Consider the following 24,335-nt stretch of genomic DNA (forward strand, 5'->3'; position numbering starts at 1 on the left):
CAGTTGCGATTCTTGCAGCATCAAATGGCTATGGCAGCAGCAGCAGCACAAGCAGCTCACCTGCAGCAGCAACGGCATTCAGGCAGCCACTCAAAAAGTAAAAGGAAAAGAGGCACATCAGCCCCTCCACAGTCCTGAGACTTGCTCCCCCCCCGCCCCGTACAAAACTCTTTCAGAGGGGATTGTTTTTTCTTTTTTTCCGATTTATAAAGGAGAAAGCTTATAATCAGCGTTTTATAACACTGGTGGGAAAACAAACTTTGATGTTAACACTGAAATAAATTAACTGGTTTTGGAAGCCAACCCTCCAGAACTTGGAGATTTCACCTATAAAGCAGCTACTCTGGTTTCCTTAAGTCACTTAATTTTTTAACAGAATGTTGTATTTTTTACCACTCAGCAGCACTGTATATAGTATAAGGGTGAAATACATTTTAGAAAAAAATGAACTTTGTAAATGTAGTACTGGTATTTGTTTATTTAGTATGAAAGGTTTGTGAACACTGTAACAAATACAATTTTTACAAATCCATTTTCAAAAAGATCTCTCCTTTTATTCACTTGGGCTTAATACTGTTTATTACTTTGTCTATCAGCTTCTTTACTTCTCTCTGTCTTGTAATTGCTCTGCTGATACAGTCCTGAAGCTTGGCTCCTGTGAGAGGACTTCCACCTAAAAATTAAAGGAAACAAGTATTTTCTACTAATACGTCAGTTATGTATCTCTAAATGTATTTTCCAGATGAGCATATTAAGTAATACAGTAATTCTCATGACCAGCAACTTCCACCTGGGGAACACACAGCAAAGAAAACAGAAACAAACTAGAGGTATAACAGGAGGCATGCTCAAAATCTGCTCTGTGCTGTACATAGGTCAGGCTGTGACTTCTTGAACTTCAGGCATGCCACCTTTTTGAAAAACAATTTCAAGAGTAAGTCATTTAATAAGTTCTCAAGTTGACAGTGTTCTCATGAAGCACCCACATTTTACAACAAAAAGCAAGTACCTAACATCTAGGTCAAGAAAAGGTTATTGTCTCCACAGGCTCTTGTGTAATGAACTTGGAAGTACCTGGTTTGTGGACAGAACAGAGTCTCTCTTCTTCATCAGTCACAATAGTCACTGTTCCAGTTGCCAAGTCTTCTTCTTCAGCATTTGGATCAACAATGAGCAGTGTGCTTGTGAAAAAAAGACATGCGGATGTGTCAGTGTGTTATCGCAAAATACACGTAACATTAACTTTTACTGTAGTCTTTTACAAAATACTATTAGGTGGATTTAGTGCTCAGGGTTATCTGTTTTCTTACCAAAATGCACTGATTAAAAAAAAAGAACCAAAAGATGTGGAAGATTCCACATATTCATGTGCATGTATCTTATAATACCAGCTGCTGAAAGTACAGCTTTATGCCAAAGTTTCACAGATTTGTGACACCCAATCTTATGAAACTGCCATTAAACTGCCACTTGCAGTCACTTATTTTGTGGTTATCAAAGACAATGGTGTTGGGTTTAGGTGTAGGCTGCGTTTATCTCTACCAGACCTTAAGGCAAAATTAATTTCCAATGGTAAATTCACCAGAGTAGTTCTCAGTTTCTTGTTAGAAAACTTTTAACAGAAGACTAGGAACAGTCATAACTGGTTTTACTGGGTTCCTTAAGGCAGCCAAAATAAGCTGTCACACATAACAGGATGCACACCATTGAGAAAGACTAAATATTGTTATTTTGAACCATTTGAGTTTAAAATAGGGCAAACCAATGGGGGGGAGAGGGAAAGAGGATCTAAACTACAAGCCAACTTTGCACAAGAAAATCTTGAACTCAAAGCTGAAATTTAAAGCATCACAGTTTCACATTGCCATTTAATAGCCATGATGTAAGGAAAAACATAAGTCCTTCTCTGCCCTATTCATACATATTGCTATATTGGTTTTATCCACATGCACTGTGCATCATCAGCTATTTGCATGATGTGCAGAGGGACCTGGCACACATGGAGAGTTTGAAGCATCAGACTCATTATCTATGTACCAGTTGCTGCGCAGGGGCCAGTGTTGCAGCTGCACAGTGCCTGCACCAGCAATCCTCACCCATGGCCACATGTCCAGCAACCCAGGAGTTTCATTGATTCAAGGAGGGCTTTTATGCAGAAGAAAAATGTCTCTGGAAGCCAGACTATGTAAAACACATTCTGTAGAAGGCCGCATCAACAGATGTACAAAAACTAATAAAACAGAATTTAAAAGAAATCCAAAACACCCAAACCACAGGCACACATAAACACACTCACCCTCAATATTTAGCTTTAGGAGCTAAAGGGAGACTTGGGTAAGTTGTTTAATGCAACAGCTGGTTTCAGTGAAGGGACAAAGCCCAACAGCCACTGAAAGCTTTTTTCCAAAGGCAACATTTTTTTTTTTTCTATTGGCAAGTATGTGTGTAACTTGTGTGCAGATAATACCCTGCCAACAAGATCTGCCGGTGGTGCTAGCCAAACTCTCACTTCCAGTTTACATCACACTTCAGACCCACAAAAACTGGTATTAAAGCAATTAACAGAAGCACTCTAAAGTACTGATCACTTTCTGCTTTGATTCATTTTGGTAATCACTTGGTCAACATTTGAGTTCACTGCTCCCTGCTCCCATATGAATGAAAGAGCCTATTAATCATTTCTGCATATACAGATTAACGTGCTATAGGCCCCCAAAGTCTCTAATCGTACCTAAATCTTAAATCAGACGCATAGCACAGTGAGCACCATCTCATTCGTCATTTTTTACTTCTCAAATGGATGTCACCACAAATCCCTGCATTTCTTGTAAATGGCAGCAGAACAATACATATCACATCTGGACTAATGAAGAGCCAGTAAACAATTTCAGGTAAGGAGTCAAGTTATTGGATATGGTTATTTTGAAGTCTTATGATCAGATTCTTGATCTACATGAACAATGACTTAAGAGTGTTGGGTAATTATGTTTTCAGCTATCCAAAGGCTCTGTTGTTCTTACCAGACTATTACTTCCTCTGTTAACCAAGTCCTTGATATATGTTGTTCAAGAACTACCATCTTGTATATCAGTTATTTATATAGGCTTCTAAAACATTAGTTCTTCTTCTCAGATACTGCAAAAACATACTTATTCCTGTACTTCTAACTGTATCTTTTAGGTTGGGAACAAGTTTTGTGTTAAGGAAGAAGTTGGACAGACTTTGTTTTGTCATACTGCATAATTGTTCATATTACTGAACTACAGGGCAGTTAACAAGAGAGGCTGTGAATTTCAGATCAAGTGAAACAGCACTGCCCAAGGCTGCATGCACTTCACTAGCAGAAGAGCATTAACATCGATAGCATCCTCCGTCTTTCACTTCTTTTCCATAGTGTTGTTCATAAGTACAAAACGATTATGAACTTACTCATCAAATATAGCAAATGATGTGGCAACCGGATGCTTTCTGATCATCAAAGGATTCTTCTGTTTAAAATTAACTTCTGATAAACCAGTTTCTTCATTTATAGTAACTGATGGCAGTTGTACTGAAAAATGACAATGGTATAATATTAAACATTGTCCAAGACTACTGAAATATTTAAGTCCTTCTAAGCCACTAAAAATTGATAAGAGTTCTGGCTACAGTACTGGTGTTCTGTACAAAAAAAAATAGATTACTGAATATGAGGAAAGTATTTACCTTACAATTACCTGGCCAAGGAATTATTTGATTTTTATACTCAAGGTAACATTCTTCCTTGCACAGAAGTATCACTTGCTTCCAAAATGCCATAAACTACATTACTTTAGAGACATATTTAACCAAAAGTATTTTTTTCCAAAAGAAAGTCTACTGGACTATAGTCTCATCATGAGGAATACAGTTTCATCTCCTGAGTTACATGTATCTGTAGAATCAATGAATTTGATCTTCAGGTAAGTCCTGCTTTGAAAATGAGATCCATACAGTTTTGGGAGATGGAAATCAGGAGCAAAGCAGCTTTAAGAATTCAAAGGCAAGCAATTCACAGCTGGAGAAGGAGGCCTAGCTGAAAGCTCCCCTCTGCTCTGCCTCCTATGTGCATTTATAAGCCACATACCTGTGAACAATCAATCCACACACTGCATGCATGAAATTTTTTTTTTCAAACTGTATCACATTAAGCTAGGAGTACTCTGTTGTTGAGAGAGTATTTGTGTAAGCAAAGCCCCCAACAACATCTGCCTACACAAAATACATTAATGAGGTAAGAACCTGTTCCAGACATTAAAGTTGTTTATGGCCACTGCTGAAAGATTCAGCTCTCTGACATGGAAGAACACAAGGCAGAGTAGCAAGAGAGCATACAAATGGCTCTTACTCCTCAGGTGTTACACATCTATGGCATCCATACCATCATTTCCACCTGGGAGTTGCATTTTAATAATTTGGCATTCAAATGAGAGGAACCAAGCAGTCTTAAGAAACTGTGACTCCAGTACCTATTCACCATGACTCAAAACTAACATTTCTCCAAGCAACACTAATTAGAGTGTGTCTCTTTCTCTAGAGAAGACTTACCATTTTTTAATGCTGCTAACAAAGCGAAGGCACTGGCATCCAGAAGATTTCCATCATAGTCCATACATATAATATCACAGTATAGCACCCAAACAAGCTATTGAAAAAGGTTTGTACATGTGAGATGTTACAGCAGCTAAGCAAATGGTACAAAATCTGAGAAAATGCTGGCCACATGATCAAAGCTACTTATTTCCATCATACAATTTTTACAATTCAGGTGTAAGCCAAGCTATGAAAACTAAAAAGCAGCAACAACCCGTAACTCCAAATACCGTAACATCTCAACACTGATCCTGTTAGTACATCTCTCTTCATTGTGAGATACAACTTACCTTGCCATTTGCAATACATAGGTCTTCTTTCTCTATTATCTGTGAACTGAAATAAAAAAAGAATGTAAACGAGGAAACAGAAAACTGTCTTGCTGAGTTCTTATGTTTTAAGCGCATTAAGATTGTTCTTACTTTTCAATCACATCTGCAATGAACTGGCTTGCTGCTTGAGCCTCTTCACCAGGTGGGCCAGAGCGAAACCTCGGTGAGCAGAGGGATGGCAGTTCTACATTTGGAACTAAGTAGCAAGAATCATTAGTCATAAGCTAAAGAAAGCAGGCAGTGGGATATCAAAAACAAGTAAGACTATACACACCCTTAATATCATTTTATGTCTTCAAATTAAAGGCAATTTTTCAATCAAGTCTTCCTACTTCTCTCAAAAATAAAGTTAGGTATGAATTTGTATTAAAGAACTTGCAGTACTCTGTACTCAGAAACCATACAGTCCACAGAGAAGCACATACTCCTACCTACCATCTTCTGTTTGCAATCCTGCTACGAATATGACCCCACACAAATGCTTCCTTGAGTGTTAAGCATTCTTAAACTGAGCAAGAAACGGCATTTTCACACTATTGCCTGACTTTACTGGTATGCCATGTGCTTTCCATCAACCATTAAAACCTGATGCTTTAGACCTGAAGCAAAACCAGGCATAAATATTTATGGAAAAAAAAAAAAAAAAATGAAAACACCTAAGCAGAATCAAGCTTACTGAAAACAACGTACTTCAGAGATGCCTTATAAAAAGGGAATTTGTCTAAGCTCTCAGTTCCCACGTAATTACTGCATTTCAAAAGAAACTCCAAACAGGCACGAGGATGTGCACCTGGGACTTTCACAGTTCTCCTACAAATAAAGAGGGTTTATGTCACCTTTCATGCCACAATCTTTTATAGATGAACTGCCTTCCCCTTTCTAGAATACATACTTCCTTCTGGCACAGGTCTGTTTTCAGACTGGCCTGGAATCAGCTGTAAGAAGGTAGCTGTAGATGGAAATTCCACAAGAAGAGCAGGGGGAATTCTGACATTTCTGAAGGACCACTGCTTATATATCAAGCTGGAAACTGACTTTAAGTAACACAATTTTACCCAAATTCATTCTTCTTTTAAGAGGCCTGAAAAACTTACCAATATATCCCTTATTAGCAGAATCTTCTGTGGGTGTAGCAAGTTCCTAGAGAAACAAACAAACAAACAAAAGATAAAAAACTAAGAGCTGGATTTTGTACAAAAAGATTTTCCAGCTATTCTATAAATAAACGGTCATTTTCTTGCCAGTTACCAATACAATGACTTTTACAAGAGCCACTTTTATCAGTCCCTGTCTGTATTTTTCCTATGAGAAAACTCAATACAGTGATATGTCGTCATTTGTCTCACAGTTCATGGCAGTCCAGCAGTAAAATTGAAGCTACAAGACATTTAATAATCCAGCCAACTAATTGGCACTTATTGATCAAGATTCAGCAACTGCTTAACTATAAAGCTTTTATCTAGAAATAAAAAAGACTTAATTTTTGTATTTGTCTTTCCCCATACACAATATATGGAACAAAAAAGCACATTCTCAGACTATACAGGTAGGATTAGACAACTCCAAGTCTGAAAGTAACTCAGATGAAAGACCCTAATGGTGTCTGACTGGTATATTATTTTAACTCTACAGGAGATTCGTTCTAAACATAAATGCACAAGTTCAGCTAACAGCTAAATTAAAACAAAAACCAACCGCTTTAACTCCACAAATCACTGTAGTATTTCCAAACTTCACCAGGGCAGAACCATCTGCAGTTGTAATTGAACCTGAAGAAAGAAAGCGCTCTTAGATAACAATCTATTTTCCAGTTCAGACGGCCTTAATAAACACCCACCTTCACAAAGTGTTTACTTTCCATCACTTTATACTAAGCACAGCCTAAGCAAAGTCTCAATGAATCCAGGGTGGGAGCAGAATCTATATTAAACAGTCAATCACACAGAAGGGTTGAGGCTGGAAGGGGTCACTGGAGGTCAGCTGGTCCAAGTGCTCTACTCGAGCAGGGCCACCTAGAGCTGGCTGCTCAGGAATGTATCCAGATGGCTTTTGAATATCTCCAAGGATGGAGACTCCACAACTCTCAACAAGCTGTGCCAGTGCTCAGACACACTCACAGAAAAAGCATTTCCTCATATTCACAGGTAACCTGTGTTTCAGTTTGTGCTCATTGCCTCAGGTCCCATCACTGAGCACCACTGAATAGAGCCTGACTCCGTCTTCTTTACGCCCTCCCTTGAGGTATTTATACACATGGATAAGATCCCTCTGTGCCTTCTCTTTTCTAGGCTGAACAGTCCCAGCTCCCTCAGGTTCTCTTCATAGGAGAAATGATGCTCCAGTCCCTTCATTATCTTTGTGTAAGAATGGCAGGTAAGTTGCTGCCCTGTATCTTACTGCATAAGAGGTATCTTGCCTCTGCTTGAGACAGCTGCTCTGCTTGAGACAGCTGCTCATCAAGCTTAGAAAAAAGCAGAGGCCAAGAATCACTGCCTCTTTTACATGCTATCCAGTGCATCCATTTTGCACTGATCAGTATACGCCTAGATATTGCCTTCATCACCTGTATCACATGCTGCTGATCTCAGAAACAAGCTTCCGTGACCACCAAAAATGTGCTGTGCACACCAGCCCAGAAGCAGGACTGAATAACACCACCAAAATCTATCACTCTATCATGCATTCTCTTTAATGCTTGTTGAAACTATAAATAAATATTCTTCCTCTTTCTTGTTCCAAAATGCAGGAACCAAGAAAACTCATCAGCAAGTCACAAAGTTCACTTCTATAATCTGAGATTAGTAATACCTCCTCCATTATTATTATTCCAAATAAGCACTTGCCTATATTGACAGTGGTTGTCCGGAATTCACCCAACTCTCGTCCATCAGGGCGACAGTTCTCTTTCTAAACAAAAAATACAAAGTTCAAATTAAAAAACATTTTATTTAATAACACACCAATATTTTTTCTATAGGAGTTAATATAAAATAGTATTGTCTTTTTTAGCAGATACACACAGCTACAAAGATGCTAGGGAGATCTCCATCACATTCTAGCCAATTTTCATCAACTGACATGCAGTTTGTGCCTATAAGCCTGCAAAAAAAAGCTATTTTTTAATTTATTAAGAAAACAAATACCCTTGAGACAATCAATCTATTGTTGTAAGTTCTACAGGCTAGATTCAGGATATCGCCCAAGAATTGATACTCACTGATACCTTAAAATGAGGGTTTCTGCCCATCTGCATTGTTCAGATTCTGTAGGCAATTCCTTCCCCCATCCACACCTAGTGCAGCTCTTAAAACTGTTAGGGTGAACTAAAGAAAAAAAACCACACTAAAAACCAACCAAACACCCCCCCCAAAAAAAACCCAACATTCAAATACTGTCAGTCAGAAGCTGTACAATATCTGAACCTTATGTTAGAAATTGCACCAATTCACCATCATGTTAGATATTAATTATTATTCATCACAATTTCAAGCTTCTCAAAAGAAAATACTTTTGGTTCAATTATGAGAACCAAAACTGACTGCTATAATACTGGACCCATTTCTAGGTAGATTAGTATTACCTTAGTAATGGATAGACTAACTGAAAATAACAAGTCAGTGGGCTTCCTTCACAGCTATGGAGGGCATGGTTAGCAGCAACAGTCTCTATTATTTATTTTTAGTCACAACATGCAAGAGCCTGGTCTAACATGATTTTGTACTAGACACAAACCTGCACCACCATCTTGGTCAAATTTAACTCACATTCCTTTCAAGGCCAACAGAAACATTTACTCATAAAGTTGAGCAGAGACACAACCTGCTGCCGCAAAAACACCACACATAGCAGGAAAAATACATTCTGAAGACTAGGACCATTTTCTCCCTGCTCAGCACGATTTCTGGCTTTCCCATATAGTTTTAAGTTTCTATGCAGACAAATCAGAAAAGCAGAAGCAAGCAAGAAAAAAAATGATTACAAGTAATTTATACATGCATATAGTGTTCTACTCACCAAAAATCTCCTGTAATATTCCAATGGTTCCACTGTTCTAAAACAAACAGAACAAGAAGTTCACATGCAAGCTCCCAAGTAGGCAAGAGCAAAAAAGATACACAAGCACTACCTACAACAACAAATAACTTGAAAATCAAGATAATTCACAAAGCTGCTTAACAACATGTTTACAGACAGATGAGAAAACTCTAACCTGATCTAAGAAAAAGATTTTTTAACTTCCAAGATGTTTGTATAAGGAACCTGCCTGCACAAATACCTTACAAAAAACTCCTAGCTTTCACCTCAGTAATCTTGACTATTACTTTTAATTCAAAAGGAGTGTTTATTGAGATAAAGATGTAGAATGTTTTTGAAGAAATGCAGGAAGGGTAGTTTTATTACAGCAACTGAAATATCCATTAGTTCAAGGACTGCATTCTGATCTACAAAATGGTTTTAGTCTTGAAATGTTACGTTTTCTCTTAGAATCTAAGAAACTCTAGAATGTGAAATATGCTTCATATTTGTACATGTCGTTGAGAAACAATTAATTCTTACCATTAATTATATACTACTAACAGCATTTACGTTTTAGTATTCTAAGCAGCAAACATTAAAGTAAAAAAAAAACCCAAACTCATAAAAGTATTATGAGTATTACAACAAAGCCTTCTCGCTTTGTTAAAATAAGCAATTAAGAGGAAAAAAAAACAACCCAAAACAACCCAAAACCCCAACAATTTCTTCAAATGTAAACTAACATATAGAAGTATCATAACTCATAATAGTAATTATGAATTAACCCCTATAGGTTTCCCACATGTCCTGTACTACTGGTTTTTGTCCCAAACACATGGCCTGATCTCTTCCAGTTCACATAAAAGCACTTGCTAAACCCTGGTTAACACATTTACGCCATAAATCTGAAAGAAGCAAGGACACTGGCTGCCCAGAGAAGCTGTGGCTGCCCCATCCCTCGCAGTGTTCAAGGACAGGTTGGACAGGGCTTGGAGCAACCTGGCCTAGTGGAAGGTGCTCCTGCCCGTGGCAGGGCTTTGGAACTGGATGAGCTTTAAGGTCTCTTTCAACCTAAACCTGTCTGTGATTCAATGATACACACACACAAGCTCCTGTTTCAACCTGTATCTACGGCTACCTCTTCAGCTCGCCCAGCCCCAGCTACCTCAACTCCCCGCCGCTCCCCGCCAGACACGCCTTCGCCCGGCCACATCGCCCCGGCACGAGACGTCTCAAAGTGCAGCCAACAACCAGGTGCCCCGCGCACGGCCATGAAGCGCCAGACGCCCAAAGGGAAGCTCCAAGGGAGCCCCCGACACCCGCCTGCGACTCCGGGCCGTGGCCGGCTTCCATGGAGACACCACAGCAGCGCGAAACCGCATCGGAGTGAGAACGGTAAGCGAGAACACACGCCGGAACTCCCCTCCCCTCCAGCACAGGCGCTGGACTGAGGCGGGAAAGGGGTGAAGGCCCCGACGGTCACCAAATTAACGCTATCCCAACCCTCGGGAAAGAGCCGCACACCTACTTGAAAGCCTCCGCCATGACTGCACCGCTACCGCCCCGGAGGTGGTGCCACTTTGTGACCGACCGGAAGTCCTTCCCGCCTGCATGTCGGCGGTGATGACGGGCTCCTGCCTCTAGGGGGCGCCGACGACTTCAGAACCAACCCCCGGCAGGGTGGCCGCTCTCGGCCGCGGCTCTGTGTTCGCTTCCGTGTCGCTGTCGCTGTGCGGTAGGGTGGTGCCTGCGGCGCGGCGCCTCTTTCCTCAGCGGCGATGGAGCTCCCGCTGCCCCCGTCCCTGCCCGCAGCTGCAGCCGTGCTGGCGCTGGCGCTGCCGGGCCTAGCTGCCTTTCTCCTGGTGCTGGTGAGAACCGGGCCGCGGTCACCGCTGTGCCGGGAGGGCGCGGTACGTGGGGCCTCACTGCCGCCACAGCGGTGCGGGGTATGGGCGCTGCCAGCACCGGGCCTGCCGGGGGGGGGCTCTGCGGCCTGCAGCCGAACTGGAGCCCCCGGGGCTGGCCCGGGCTGGGCGGCAGACCCCGGTTTGTGCAGCCGCTGGCGGGGTTGTGCTGGTGTGTGGTGTTCTGTGGGGAGAGTGTTTTCGCAAGGCGTTGGGTGAAACGCCTCGAAAACGAGTTAAAAGTGGAGCGTTTCATTCTGACAGCGCGCCTTGTAAAATATCCCCTTAATGCGCTTACACAGTGACCACTTGCTGGGAGTCCTGTATGCTTCCGAGTGACTGAAATACCGTACGAGTGGGAAAAGTTTGACACGTGGAGAGTGATACTCCACTGCCTGCCAACAGTACCGTGTATATGATGTTTCCAAGTACTCCTACTCCCAAAGACCGAGTTCTACAGGTTTATTTTAGCTATGCATAAAGTTGACCAGAGCCTCAGTTTTGCAAGCACTGGTCCCGAGTAGTGCCATTGATTTTGGTGGCTCTGTTCAGGATCAGAGGCAGTTGTGTGGTAGAGATTACTCAGGGAAGGGGCAGCAGGGCTTGGGTCGCCACTTGAGAGGTATCTACATGCTTTGCAGTTAAAAACAGTAACAAGCCAATGATGCTGGCAGTTGTCAGAGTGGGTGAAATGATGCCATCAAATGGCCTGAGAAGGTTTTGGTCCTGTGTGATTAGGTCAGTGGATGAAGGACTGCACTGTTGACCCACCTCATTACTGGAGTATAGTTGGTTGCCCCTTGCAGCACATTCAGCAGTTAGATAAACCTTTAGTAGAATGCTCAATTATTTTTTCTCATTTCTTTTTGTCTTGCATCACAGATTTGTATGATTGCTCATATAACTGCCAGAAAAATGCCAACCTTTCACCGACATGAAAAAGAGAAATTCTTCGTAAATGCTGAAGGCAGGAAAGAATCTGTGCCAAGTATACATGATCCCCCTACCAGGGAGCTTTCTGTTGTTGTGCCTTCGTACAATGAGGAAGACCGGTGTAAGATTTTTCTTGCTTTATGAAAAAGAAGAAAATCTATCTGTTGTTGCTTTAATAGTGCAGAGATCAGTTTATGTTAGCAGTAGATTCTGGCAGGCCAGATTATGTATCTGATTTGGACACAGTTTCTAGAAAACAGTCTAAGTACATTGAACCTCAAAATTAAGACACTGTGTAACTTGATTTCTGCTGCTAAAAATAGCATGGGGCATTTATAAGGAGCCTCTTTATTCTAATGAAGTCCAGCAGAATAGCTGCTCATTGCCTATGTAAAATGCTGTAAGGCCAGAAATAGAAAAAGACTTTAAAATTGGTTTGAGAGCTTCCCATTCTGTGCACAACAGCTGCAGCTCAGACGAGCAGGAAAAAAAGGATGATCTCACAGGTCTCTGACTTGGCCATATATGTGAGTGTCTGATACTAAAAAGCAAAGGCTTTCAGATGCAATAGAAATAATCAAGCTTTAAAGCTTGACATGGGGTTTATGTGGCAGCAGATGTTGTCATTCCTTTTCTTGGTGGGTGAAAATACTGAGCTGTTTGGGATCCCGTGAAGAGAGATGTTGATGAAGTCTATCTGGACCCAAGGTAGGCCTGGCCCTTTCTCAAGTCTAATGCATTCCTCAGTTCTGGTTCTTGTACACCTGTTTTCAGTAAGCAGGGTCTTAATGTGATTTTCATTTGGTTGTCCCTCTCTTTGGTGATGGAATAATAACCTGAAATGTGCTCAGGAATGAACCTGCAGTGCAACAGCAAGTGTAAGGTTGAATGCCTTTCTGAACTGCAAATGCATCAGCTGCAAAAGTAGTGGCTATTTGTTGGCTGAAGCATCAGGGTCAGCAGCCTTAGTAAGAGAAAGCATGTTATTAGCTAATGTTAGGAATTTCTCTTGTTGGTTGAATAGATAAAGTCAGTGCTGATTCGTAGGGTTAGTCATGGACAATGATTATTTTTGTTGCTTTAGTATTGTGTAGATACATATTTCAAAATGTAAAGTTTGTTCTTCAGAAGAAATCTTTTTATCGTGTCTTACATGTGTGATTCTCTTCAGTGTTGTGTTTGCATTCAGAAAGGAGGAGACTTAAGAGTTGCAGGTGCTAAGCTTGTTTACTGAAGGTAGTGTTTGTGCAAGAGGGCGTTTGCTCAGCTTTGTTCTGTGGTTATTTTCAGCTTGCTTTTGCAGGTGCTTTTGGTGCTTTGCCTGTTATGATTTACTAATCTTACCTCCTCCACCTTTTCTGTAGTACCTCTTATGATGGATGAAGCCTTGGATTATCTAGAAAAAAGACAGGTATTTTCATTTTGCATTCAAAGTTTATTATTTTTATATGCGGCATGTATAATATTGCAGTGATCTATTCACGTTGTTATTTTGGTGTACATTAAAACAGTGTTATTTAGCTGCTTAGAAGCAGTGTTTCTGACTCTTATCAGTTGTTTTTAAATTGAATGCTGGTAAGTTTTTAAATTAAGTAAAAATTTAATATACTACTACATGACGAAAAGTCTTTGTATTCATGATATCTCTCCAAGATAGAAATTAAGTTTTAACCATACAATTAGCTTCCTAAACTAAATACTGGTTTGTTCCAACAAGTTCCTTAAGCATTTGTTCTCAGGTAAGAAGCCCATCCTGAAAGTTTGAGGATTTTGTTTGGCTGGGTTTTCTTAACATTGCTGCTGTTATGAGCTTTCATCTTTTAAAACTAAGTTGATTTTTTTAGTTCTAGGTCATAGCTGAAGAAAACTATGAAAACCTGATGTAATGGATCACGCATCAAATATGGCAAAAGTCTTTAATTATGCCATCTTAACAAATTTACATTATAGAATCATTAGTGTCTGTTAGCAACCATGAATGAGTTAAAAACTGATAGGGAGAGAAGAATGCTGATGTTTGGAAGGCCTACTACCTACTTCAGGAATTGGATGAAATACATTATTTCTGGTTTTATTTTTAAGAAACGAGATCCTTCATTCACGTATGAAGTAATAGTGGTGGATGATGGTAGTAAAGATGAAACTACAAAGGTAAGAAAAAGAAGTGTCTCACCAATCAGGTGTGGGTTTCTGTACCTATTTATGGAATATAGCAATGTTTTGCATTTGTATTTCATTACTTGTAGTAGTTACTAATTAAAATTCATGTTTCTGAATACTTTGTCATTGTCTTGTATGCATTGTGGATGTCACATACACACATGCATACATATAGAATTATTTTACAAATACTACTATTCTTATTTGGCATCTGTGACAGCTATTTCCTGCAGCTGAGATTCTAAAAATTCTTATCTTGACTTCACGGAATTTCTTATGAAATATTCTAAACATGCACAGTGATGTGAATGTGAACTTGAGGAAGCTAAAAAGCCTTTTTAAATCACTATTCTGTACTGTGATAGAGCAGCTGGAACGTTGTGTTGCTCTTTCCCATACGCTTTGTGGCATTGTTCATTTAAAAATCCCCATGTGTTGCCTACCAGGGGCATGGATCAGGGATGTGGCAGAGAGGCTGCCTGCTCTAGTAAGTCCCACGGACTATTACCCACTTCTGGTGATACATGTGGGTACTAGGGATATAGATAGCAGTAGCCTGGGGAACATAAAGAAGGACTACAGAGCCCTGGGGGATGTGGTTAGGGGCTCTGGAGCTCAGATAGTCTTTTTATCAATTCTCCAGGATACAGGGGAGGACCTAAAAAAAGCTAGGAGGATTGGCCAGATTAATAAATGGTTAGAAGGGTGGTGTCATAGTCAGGGGTTTGGGTGTCTTGAACACGGGATCCAAGTTTGTAGGCCAGGTCTAGTGGGGGCTGGTGGAGCTGGTCTGATAAAGAAGGGAAAAAGCAGTTTTGGTAGGAGGCTTGCCAGACTGGTCAAGAAGGCTTTAAACTAGATGTGTTGGGGGAGGGGGGCATCATTCCATTCCAACACACCCATGAGTTGCCAGAACCTATAACAAATGCTCGGAGCAATGTAGAGATGTCCCAGCAACTCCAGCCAATGAGCCGGCTTCATTTGGAGCTCGGCTCAGATGCCTCTATACAAATGCCTGTAGCATGGGGAACAAACAAGAGGAATTAGACATGTGTGCACGTCTACAGGGGTATGATATAACAGGCATCACAGAAACATGGTGGGATGGCTCCTATGACTGGAGTGTTGGAATGGCAGGTTACAGGCTCTTTAGGAAAGAGGCCTGGCATGCGGGGAGGCAGAGTTGCCCTTTATGTTAGGGATAGGCTGGAGAGTATGGAACTGTCTGGGGACAGGTGAGCAGTTAACAGAGAGTTTGTAGGTCAGGGTTAAAGGGAATATAGCTATGGGAGACATTACTGTGGGGATCTGTTACAGACCGCCTGATCAAGGAGAACCTGCGGATGAAGCACTCCATAGACAGATAGGAAAAGCCTCACGCTCACAGGCCCTTGTTCTCATGAGTGACTTCAACCACCCTGACATCTGTTGGAAGGACGGTATGGCCCAGCACAAGCAATCCAGGAGGTTCCTCGATTGTGTGGAAGACAACTTCCTTCTGCAAGTAATAGAGGAGCCGACAAGGAGAGGTGCCATGCTTGACCTCGTGCTCACCAACAGGGAAGGGCTGGTTGAAAATGTGACTCTCCAGGGCAGCCTTTGATGCAGCGATCACGAGATGCTCGAATTTGAGATCCTCAGGACAGTGAGAAGAGCGTGCAGCAAGCTCACTGCCCTGGACTTCAAAAGAGCAGACTTTGGCCTCTTCAGGAACCTTAGGAAGGTTCCATGGGATACAGCCCTAGAGGGCAGAGGGGCCCAAGGCTGTTGGTTGATATTCAAGGATCACCTGCTACAAGCTCAGGGGTGTTGCATCCCAAGTAGAAGGAAGTGCAGCAGGAGGGCCAGGAGACCTCCTTGGATGGATAAGGAGCTCCTGAGGAAAATTCAAATGAAAAAAAAGGCTTATAATAAGTGGAAACAAGGACAGGTGGCATAGGAAGAGTACAGGGATGTTTTCCGGGAAGCTAGGGACCAGGTTAGGAAAGCTAAGGCCCAGTTAGAATTAATGTTAGCTAGAGGTATTAAAGATAACAGGAAGGGATTGTACAAGTACATAGCAAATAAAAGACTAGGGAGAATGTAGGCCCCCTCAGGAAGCTCTCAGGAGAACTGGCTACACAGGATTTGGAGAAGGCTGAGGTTCTGAATGACTTCTTTGCCTCGGTCTTCACTGGCAAAAGCTCTGACCACAGCACCCAAGTCTTGGAAGGCAGATGCAGGGACTGTGAGAATGAAGACCTTGTGCCCACTGTAGGAGAGGATCTGGTTCGAGACCATCTTAAAAATCTGAACATGCACAAGTCCATGGGTCCTGATGAGATCCATCTGTGGGTCCTGAAGGAGCTGGCAAATGAAGTTGCAAAGCCGCTGGCCATCATATTTGAGAAATCATGGCAGTCAGGTGAAGTTCCCGATGACTGGAAAAAGGGAAATATAACCCCCATTTTCAAGAAGGGGAAAATGGATGACCCAGGGAATTACATACCAGTCAGTCTCACCTCTGTGCCTGGCAAAATCTTGGAGCAGATTCTCCTGGAAGGCATGCTGAGGCACATGAAAATCAACAAGGTGCATGGTGACAGCCAGTATGGCTTCACTAAGGGGAAATCCTGCCTGACCAATTTGGTGGCCTTTTATGATGGGGCTACAGAACTGATGGACAGGGGTAGAGCAGTTGATGTCATCTACCTGGACTTCTGTAAAGCATTCGACACTGTCCCACACAACATCCTTGTCTCTAAATTGCAGAGACATCAATTTGATGGATGGACCACTCAGTGGATAAAGAACTGGCTGGATGGCTGCACGCAAAGAGTTGTGGTCAATGGCTCAGTGTCCAGCTGGAGACCAGTAACGAGTGGTGTCCTTCAGGGATCACTGTTGGGACTGGTCTTGTTCAACATCTTCATCGCTGACATAGACAGTGGGATTGAGTGCGCCCTCAGCAAGTTTGCTGATGACACCAAGCTGTGTGGTTCGGTTGATATCCTGGAGGGAAGGAATGCCATCCAGAGGGACCTCGACATGCTTGTGAGGTGGGCTGATGCCAACCTCCTGAAGTTTAACCATGCCAAGTGCAAGGTCCTACACCTGGGTCGGAGCAATCCCAGGCACAGCTACAGGTTGGGCAGAAAAGAGATTCAGAGCAGCCCTGAGGAGAAGGACTTGGGGGTGTTGGTCAATGACAAAATGAACATGGGCCAGCAGTGTGAGCTTGCAGCCCAGAAAGCCAACCATATCCTGGGCTGCATCAAAAGGAGCATGACCAGCAGGTCGAAGGAGGTGATCCTGCCCCTCTACTCTGCTCTCATGAGACCTCACCTGGAGTATTGTGTGCAATTCTGGTGTCCTCAATATGGAAAGGACATGGAACTGTTGGAACAAGTCCAGAGAAGGGCCATGAGGATGATCAGGGGACTGGAGCACCTCCCGTATGAAGACAGGCTGAGGAAGTTGGGGCTGTTCAGCCTGGAGAAGAGAAGGCTGAGTGGAGACCTCATAGCAGCCTTCCAGTATCTGAAGTGGGCCTATAGGGATGCTGGAGAGGGACTCTTCATTAGAGACTGTAGTGACAGGACAAGGGGTAACAGGTTAAAACTTAAACAGGGTAAGTTTAGATTGGATTTAAGGAGGAAATTCTTTCCTGTTAGAGTGGTGAGGCACTGGAATGGGTTGCCCAGGGAAGTTGTGAATGCTCCATCCCTGGCAGTGTTCAAGACCAGGTTGGACAAGGCCTTGGGTGTTACGATTTAGCATAAGGTGTCCCTGCCCATGGCAGGGGGGTTGGAACTAGATGATCTTAAGGTCCTTTCCAACCCTAACTATTCTATGATTCTATGATTCTATGTCACTGGTAGGGTTTTTGAAACAGTTCTGCATTCTTGTGTTAGTTTGATGTACGTCACTGGAAAAAAAGGCTGGCCAACTTGAGGGTTTTTTTTGCTACTGCTTAGAAGATGTTTTAGTTAGCTGCTGAAATGAACACTGCTTTCTCTTTTACTTTCCTTAAGCTTGTCCACTAGTGATTGCTTATATATATATCTATTTTTTGCCTGCTTTGCATTCTTTCTGAATTAACTGGGAACACTATGGCCATAGGCTTCTGGACTTACAAGGGCTTGAGATAACCTTTAGAAAATAATAGAAGAAAACTTATGCTTTGTCTTCTCCACAATATGGAACAAAATGTACGCATTCCTGCAGTGTGAATGGGATTTTAGGTCACTTAATTTTTGTTTAAAACCACAAATAGCAGCAAGACAAGTGAAAAACAGGTAGTGGTAGAAAATTATTTTTCTTTTATTAACTATTGGTGTTGACGTAAAAGGTCTGTAATAGTATGATATAAACTATATTAGTATTGAGGTTTTTGGACTTGGGTGAATGGGGTTTAGAATTACTTGGGGTGATACCCTGTTCTTACTGAACATGATTATTTTCTTCCCTCCTCTTGCATTGACTCTGAACTGGTTTTTATTTTCCCAAACAGACTCCAGCAAAGACCAGGTTGGACGAGGCCTTGGGTGATATGATTTAGCGTAAGGTGTCCCTGCCCACGGCAGGGGGGTTGGAACTAGACAATCTTAAGGTCCTTTCCAACCCTAACTATTCTGTGATTCTATGAAACACTGGCAATATATTTGCCTGAAATGGTTATAGCTCTGTGATATTTTTTTTTAAAAAGGGTGAGCAAATGTAAACTTCTATCTTGATTTCTGTTTTTGTTTTATGTTGGTTTTTGTTTGTCTTATCAGGTTGCAATGAAGTACTGCAAGAAATATGGAAGCGACAAAGTGCGAGTGCTTACTTTGGTAAAAAATCGAGGGAAAGGAGGAGCAGTTAGGATGGTAATTGATGCTTTCATCTCCTTCTCGTTGTCTGAACTACCTGTGCCCAAATATGCAGCAGCTGTGCTGATAGACGTTTTGAACTCCATGCATTAACAAAGTTATTATCAGAAAACTGAGTATGGGTTCTGTAAATGAAGGCAAAAGCTCTTTTTAAAATAACCTCATTTTAGAGCTTGGAAAAGGTAGTTTCTTGACAGGAAGATCAATAACAGGGATTTTTTTATTTTTTTTTTTTTTTTAGCATGACAGTTCAAAAGCAGAAAAATAAAAAAAAAAAAGATAGATTTGAATTTTACACTCCTGCTAGTTCCACTTAGAAATAGGCTTGCCTTTAAAAAAAGTGACCAGCCAAACAAGGAACCTTTTACATATTAAAGTAAAGCTTTAGTAGAAAAAATACAGCTATATTTGTAAACATTGATTTCCACATCATGCCTGTGGTTTTAAAAATGGCTAACAAACAAACAATCACATGCAGCAAAGTTTGTGTTCATTGGAGCCCACTGGTATCACCTGCATTTGATAGTAAAACCAGTACCATTTATGTTTTCACATACTAATTTTCGCATACATTTTATCATAAAATCATCATGTTCTAAAAATAAAATAGCTGTTACACATTTAGAAGGAACATTTTTTTCCTAAGATGAATGACATCTTATTTTTATGAAAAATTGTTGTGTCATTTATGGGTTATCAGTGACTATATTTTAAGCTCTGTCTTTAATAAGTCAATTTAAATTATTTTTTTATTAAACACAAGTAACTATAGCAAATGGAGAGAACATTAAATTCAAATGTATGGAGCTTTTGTAAGGGATGTAATTACAGTTATTCCAAGAGAAGGAGAAAGATTCTCTGTGTGATACCTTTTTGCACTACAAAGTGTGAGGTGGATGTATATACTACTGCTTCCTTGACAGGTTCTTCTAAAGTCACACATGCTTGGTTCCAGCAGTACTTTTGTCAAACCCACTGCTGATTGTTTTCCTGTCTGGACATCTTCAAAAATTGGCAAAGATGTCTGACCAATAACATGGCAAAACAAGCTGAGACCTGTGCATCACAAATGCTTTGCAGTGAGTCTGTGACTTAAGACTTACTACTCACAACTAATTTAAGATTATCTCTTGAATGCTCTTGAAACAGTGTTACGAAAAAAATATCACTGCATCCTCCTTTCCAAATGACAAAGTAACACTATCAAAGGCAGTGGCAGCTGCCTATCACTGCTGTTTTGTGCTCCCCTGTGTAGCTGACTCTAGCAACTTGTTATCTCTTGGGATTTTGGTTTATAAAGCTTTTAGTTTGAAAGTTTTTCTGAAGAAGGAATTGTTAACCTTTCTCGTTCATGCATTGGCTGTGGCTGTGGCAGACTACTCAGTGTGCAGTCCTTACTACAATATAAATTGTTAAGTTGTTGTCAATATTAACGTGTCGAATTTTCGAGATACCACTGTTCTAATTACTTCATTAGGTTTTTGGGAGTGTCTTTTAGCTAGCTTAAGATAAATACTGATTTCAAAGGTGTTGATATTTATTGATTATTTTGACTGCAGGGTGTCTTTAGTTCTCGGGGGGAAAATATTCTTATGGTTGATGCAGATGGAGCTACAAAATTTGCAGATATTGAAAAAGTAGAAGAAGGTCTAAAAAATCTTCAGCCATGGCCTGTGAGTATAAATTCTCATGGTTTCATTTTAATGCACATGCGTTCAGATTGATTTTTCTAATTCTCTTCAGTTTTTTGAGATCTGGTTGAAGAGATAGATGTAAGTCTAGAAACCAAGGTGTAAGCCAAGCTGCAAGAATAGGCTGTCAGAAGGTGGCTTTGCCAGAATTCTTACCTCTTTTGTATACACTGTGCCTATTTCAATGCAGTACATAATGTTCGATTGACCATTCTGCCTTTGAAGTTGTTCTACTCTGTGTAAATACCGTATGTTGCCTATTCAGTTAAAAATCAATTTTTCCTTTTTTAACTGTTTTGTACTTTCCTTTTATTTGATGTCATCTTATATACCTTTAAGGATGCATCTTAATTTCACCCTGCTTTAAGAGGTTCTCAGAGTTGTTAGTTTAATGACGGTATTTGGAAGAACTTTTATTGTAAACCAAAATTCAAAAACCTGTAGAACAAGAGCTCCTCCCTGCATCGTCATTCTCCTTTGGGTGCTTGACTTGAAAGAGAGGAGGTTTATTTTCTGCTTAAATGCAGATGAGTGAGGTACTTGTAGCTAGTTTCTCGAGGTGCTGGAAGCAGTGTGCCCCCTTCCAGCAGGAACTGCGAGGGATGCTGCGTGCTCTGCGAGTGCAGGACCAGAAGTGCGGCAGCCACCGGGCGGCGGTGTTTAGCTGATGCTGTCTGCTGTCAAAGCGGCAGCAGCAGTCGCTGCTTCTGCAGCATCAGTCCCGCACTCTCAAGTATACCAGATTGAAGATATTTCATGTAAGAAGCAGTAGCATGAGAATAATATTAAACCTTTCATTATGATTACATCTTTTGATTAATTTCAGATGGTGTTCTTGGCTGATACCGTGGCATTTTAGTGTGTGAAGGTATATCAGTGCACCAAGTAGTTTATTGTCCATGCTACAGTGCAATATTTAGGGAAAGCATATTATAACACTAAGTGCCTAGGAATGCTAAATGCTTATCTGTGATTTTTAACACATTCAAAGTATGCATACCTCAGAGGAACAATGTAAGCTAAACCAGACCTGAATAAATTGCAGCAATCTCTATCCAGCATATGCAAAATGTAATAAATTTTAGATGATCTGTTTAATTGTAGAAAAGACCGATTTTAGCCTCAGAAACTAGCAGTAGAAAAAGTGCAGCTACAGGAGGCAGAAAAGTATACTGCTTTGAAGTTTTTTATTATACAGTTCTCAACACAAGATTCCACTGATTCAGAAAATGTTAGTTTAAATAATAACTATTTAATTTGTATTTGTGTGCAGAATGAAATGGCTATTTCCTGTGGTTCTAGAGCTCACCTGGAGAAGGACTCAGTAGCAAAGGTTTGTTTCCGTTTCCTGCTGTGTACGAATACTCAAATACTTCCATTGTTTGATGCTGTCCTGCATATTTTACAATTAAATAATCAATAGTTGTAAAAGCATGGAAGCTAAAAAATAGGAAAAGCTTTTCATAAGTTTTTTCATCATGTAGCATGTGCTCCATCATATACATAGGATGTGTATGCCTGTATATGTGCCTGGATTTCTAGGCACTTTGAACTGCTTTGGGTTAGTGCTTCAATTTATGGATTGAATTTTCCTAGTTCAGAACACCTTACAAACAGAGCTTCTAATTGCTGACAGAATTGGTAGCTGGTAACAAGTACTGGGGCTAGAGTGGAATGCAATTGATGAGTTCATTTTTATTGATCCCCTTCCAGTGTAAGAGCTTGACCTGCAGATCTTGAAACCTGTTTCAAATGAGTAAGGGATAATTAGCAACAAACTGTTTGAAGAGTCTCTCAATTCATGGGCAAGTGCTGTATTTTTTCCATATTACTCATAGTAAAATTTTTGAATTTTGAACATACAGACAGCACTGTTCTCTGTGTGACTCTTGTGGAATAAACAGTGGTGTATAGGCTCACAGTCTTATCTTGCATCTGGTTTTCTGATGTCTTGGCTGACAGTAGTTGACAAAGCACAGGCATGGAACTTGTATTGCAGCTGACGCATTGCTGGACTCATTTTTTCAACATCATTGGATGTGTTAATCATGTTGAATGTTCTCAAGAGTATGCTTTGTTTATACTGATGTTTAATACTTGAAATTATTCTAAAATAGGTGCACAACTACTAAAATAGTTCCAAAAGTTCCAAAGAAGTTACACTGGTAATGTTCAGCCCCTTGTAGACCTTTAATTTCTTTCTTCTGGTTTATCAGGTAATATTGGAGTGGTTCACTGGAAAGAGTTCTTGTAAACACTGCTGTGGGTATGTTAGTGTCCAAACAAAACAAAAAAAATCCAAAACTTTCATCATTATTAGAAATTAGGGTAAATCTTTGACATGGTACTTGCCTGCTTATAGCACAGAATATACCATTTGCAGTTACTTGTTACCTGTGTAGGCAGTGTATCCTGGAAATATTGCTACTCAGGATGATCATGTATGTGATGAATTTGAGCCCAGAAAAAAATGCTTCATTTTGTGGTCAGGTACTGAATATAGGTAAACTTTCTTTAGTGCATTTATGTGTCTTTTCATGTTTAAAGGTCTTGATACATGAGGGAGAGGAATTGGAACAGGACTTTATCTTTTAATGCAAAAGACAAATTTTAGGATGTGTCCATCCTTTGCTTCCTGTTGCTTCCCACATTTCTGACTTTCTGATAAAGGAATCGCCAATTGTAGCTCATTTCATTTCATCAGCCATCTGTCCCTCAACTGAAAAGGAAACACTGCCTTTACTACATTGAGAAGAGACTGTTGTGTAGTGTAGTAGGTATAAAAAAATTTGCAGAACAATCTTTGAGAAGTTGTGATTTCTGTCTGGGTTTAGTGGCATCTGAAACAGTAGAATGAAGTTGTGATAAGCAGCTGCATGGGATTTTTTTAAGATAAGAATTTAAACCTTAAATTCATTCTTGAGATCAAGAATTGTGTTCTGCCTGTGGAGGTGGTAATGTACTTTAACAAACCCATAGTATGATATGCATAAAGTCATGGGAGTGATAAACATAATCCAGGAACATTTCTTTGTGGAGTAAGTGCAGTTTAACTGGCTGACAGTCATGCAACCTCTTAGAGCTTCACTTTTGGGTCTGGTAGCCTTGTGTTCTTGGTCACAACCTGGTTCACCTTCATCAAAAGAGCCAAAGAATCCACACCAGACCCATCATAAACCTAGGGCTAGAATGTCTTTTGAGAGGCACAAGTTATGACTATTATGTCAGAAACAAAAGTATAACCGAAGAGTAGACTGGGAGAACATATACCAGGAATATAAAATATATTTGTGAAAGCAAAAAAACAAAAGAGGTGACTGTGTAACATTGCTGGAAATATAAACGGTTTTGCACAGCAGCTGTTACTTCAGTCCTGTTATTTACTTGGGCCATTGTATACTGCCCAAAAAAGTTCATTCTTACTGCATTCCCTAAAGTGCCTTAACACAATGTGTGCAAACTCTGGAGATCATTCAGTCTTGAACAAAAGAAGTGGGTGGCAAACAAGAAGAGATGGTCCCATTTGCTGGTTTTTTAGTATTATGAAACCTGAGTTTATTATTACTTTTGTGTCAAAGTAGGAGCTGGAACCTTTCTAGTGTATATTCTTAGGAGTAGCAGTCTTTGTGCAGTCCTGCTGGCTTGTTCTCCATTGTCCATTTGTCCTGGTAACTTCTGAATTTGTTGGACCTGTTCAACCGATTTTTAGGAAAAGGACTAGACAGAGGAGGAAAAATAGCTTGTAAGTGTCCAGTGGAGTAGAGAATGTAGCGTGCCATTCCCCCACCTCTTTCACTCTCACTGGCGCAATTCCCAGAGAATCATGCAGAAGAT

The 24,335-nt window shown here is 40.7% G+C and overlaps 3 protein-coding genes across 21 annotated transcripts in view; 2 read left to right on the forward strand and 1 right to left on the reverse strand.

The window, feature by feature from the left end:
• Positions 1-532, forward strand: part of SUPT20H (SPT20 homolog, SAGA complex component) — a 33,883-nt gene extending 33,351 nt beyond the window's left edge. For 11 of the 14 annotated variants that reach the window (XM_062614999.1, XM_062614996.1, XM_062615003.1 and 8 more), the window contains one exon: positions 1-532. In XM_062614999.1, the coding sequence (XP_062470983.1) occupies positions 1-138 (138 nt within the window). In that variant the 3' untranslated portion in view covers positions 139-532. The other 3 variants (XM_062615002.1, XM_062615008.1, XM_062615004.1) reach the window with 1 other exon arrangement.
• On the reverse strand, positions 459-10,604 carry EXOSC8 (exosome component 8). Of its 3 annotated transcripts, none has more exons than XM_062615033.1 (11): positions 10,489-10,604; positions 8,958-8,994; positions 7,787-7,850; positions 6,639-6,712; positions 6,038-6,083; positions 5,034-5,139; positions 4,902-4,947; positions 4,567-4,663; positions 3,430-3,550; positions 1,075-1,181; positions 459-673 (listed from the first exon to the last, which is right to left on the reverse strand). In XM_062615033.1, exons 1-11 carry the CDS (start codon positions 10,503-10,505, stop codon positions 558-560), a joined length of 831 nt encoding a protein of 276 aa, XP_062471017.1. In that variant the 5' UTR covers positions 10,506-10,604; the 3' UTR covers positions 459-557. The 3 variants fall into 3 exon arrangements, with proteins under 3 accessions (XP_062471017.1, XP_062471019.1, XP_062471018.1); XM_062615035.1 differs by lacking the exon at positions 10,489-10,604 and adding an exon at positions 10,126-10,340; XM_062615034.1 differs by lacking the exons at positions 8,958-8,994; positions 10,489-10,604 and adding an exon at positions 8,167-8,281.
• Positions 10,336-24,335, forward strand: part of ALG5 (ALG5 dolichyl-phosphate beta-glucosyltransferase) — a 27,843-nt gene continuing 13,843 nt past the window's right edge. Inside the window, exons 1-7 of one of the 4 annotated variants that reach the window (XM_062615032.1) lie at positions 10,336-10,355; positions 11,747-11,918; positions 13,162-13,208; positions 13,880-13,948; positions 18,715-18,807; positions 20,370-20,483; positions 21,775-21,834. In XM_062615032.1, coding sequence (XP_062471016.1) covers positions 11,753-11,918; positions 13,162-13,208; positions 13,880-13,948; positions 18,715-18,807; positions 20,370-20,483; positions 21,775-21,834 — 549 coding nt within the window. In that variant the 5' untranslated portion in view covers positions 10,336-10,355; positions 11,747-11,752. Of the gene's footprint in view, positions 10,356-10,672; positions 10,871-11,746; positions 11,919-13,161; positions 13,209-13,879; positions 13,949-18,714; positions 18,808-20,369; positions 20,484-21,774; positions 21,835-24,335 lie in introns of those variants that run through there. The other 3 variants (XM_062615029.1, XM_062615030.1, XM_062615031.1) reach the window with 3 other exon arrangements.

The sequence above is a fragment of the Pezoporus occidentalis genome, unplaced genomic scaffold (assembly GCF_034315485.1).
Source record: "Pezoporus occidentalis ecotype Australia unplaced genomic scaffold, CSIRO_AGI_Poc_V1 ctg18, whole genome shotgun sequence".
NCBI classification, from domain to species: Eukaryota; Metazoa; Chordata; class Aves; order Psittaciformes; family Psittacidae; genus Pezoporus; species Pezoporus occidentalis.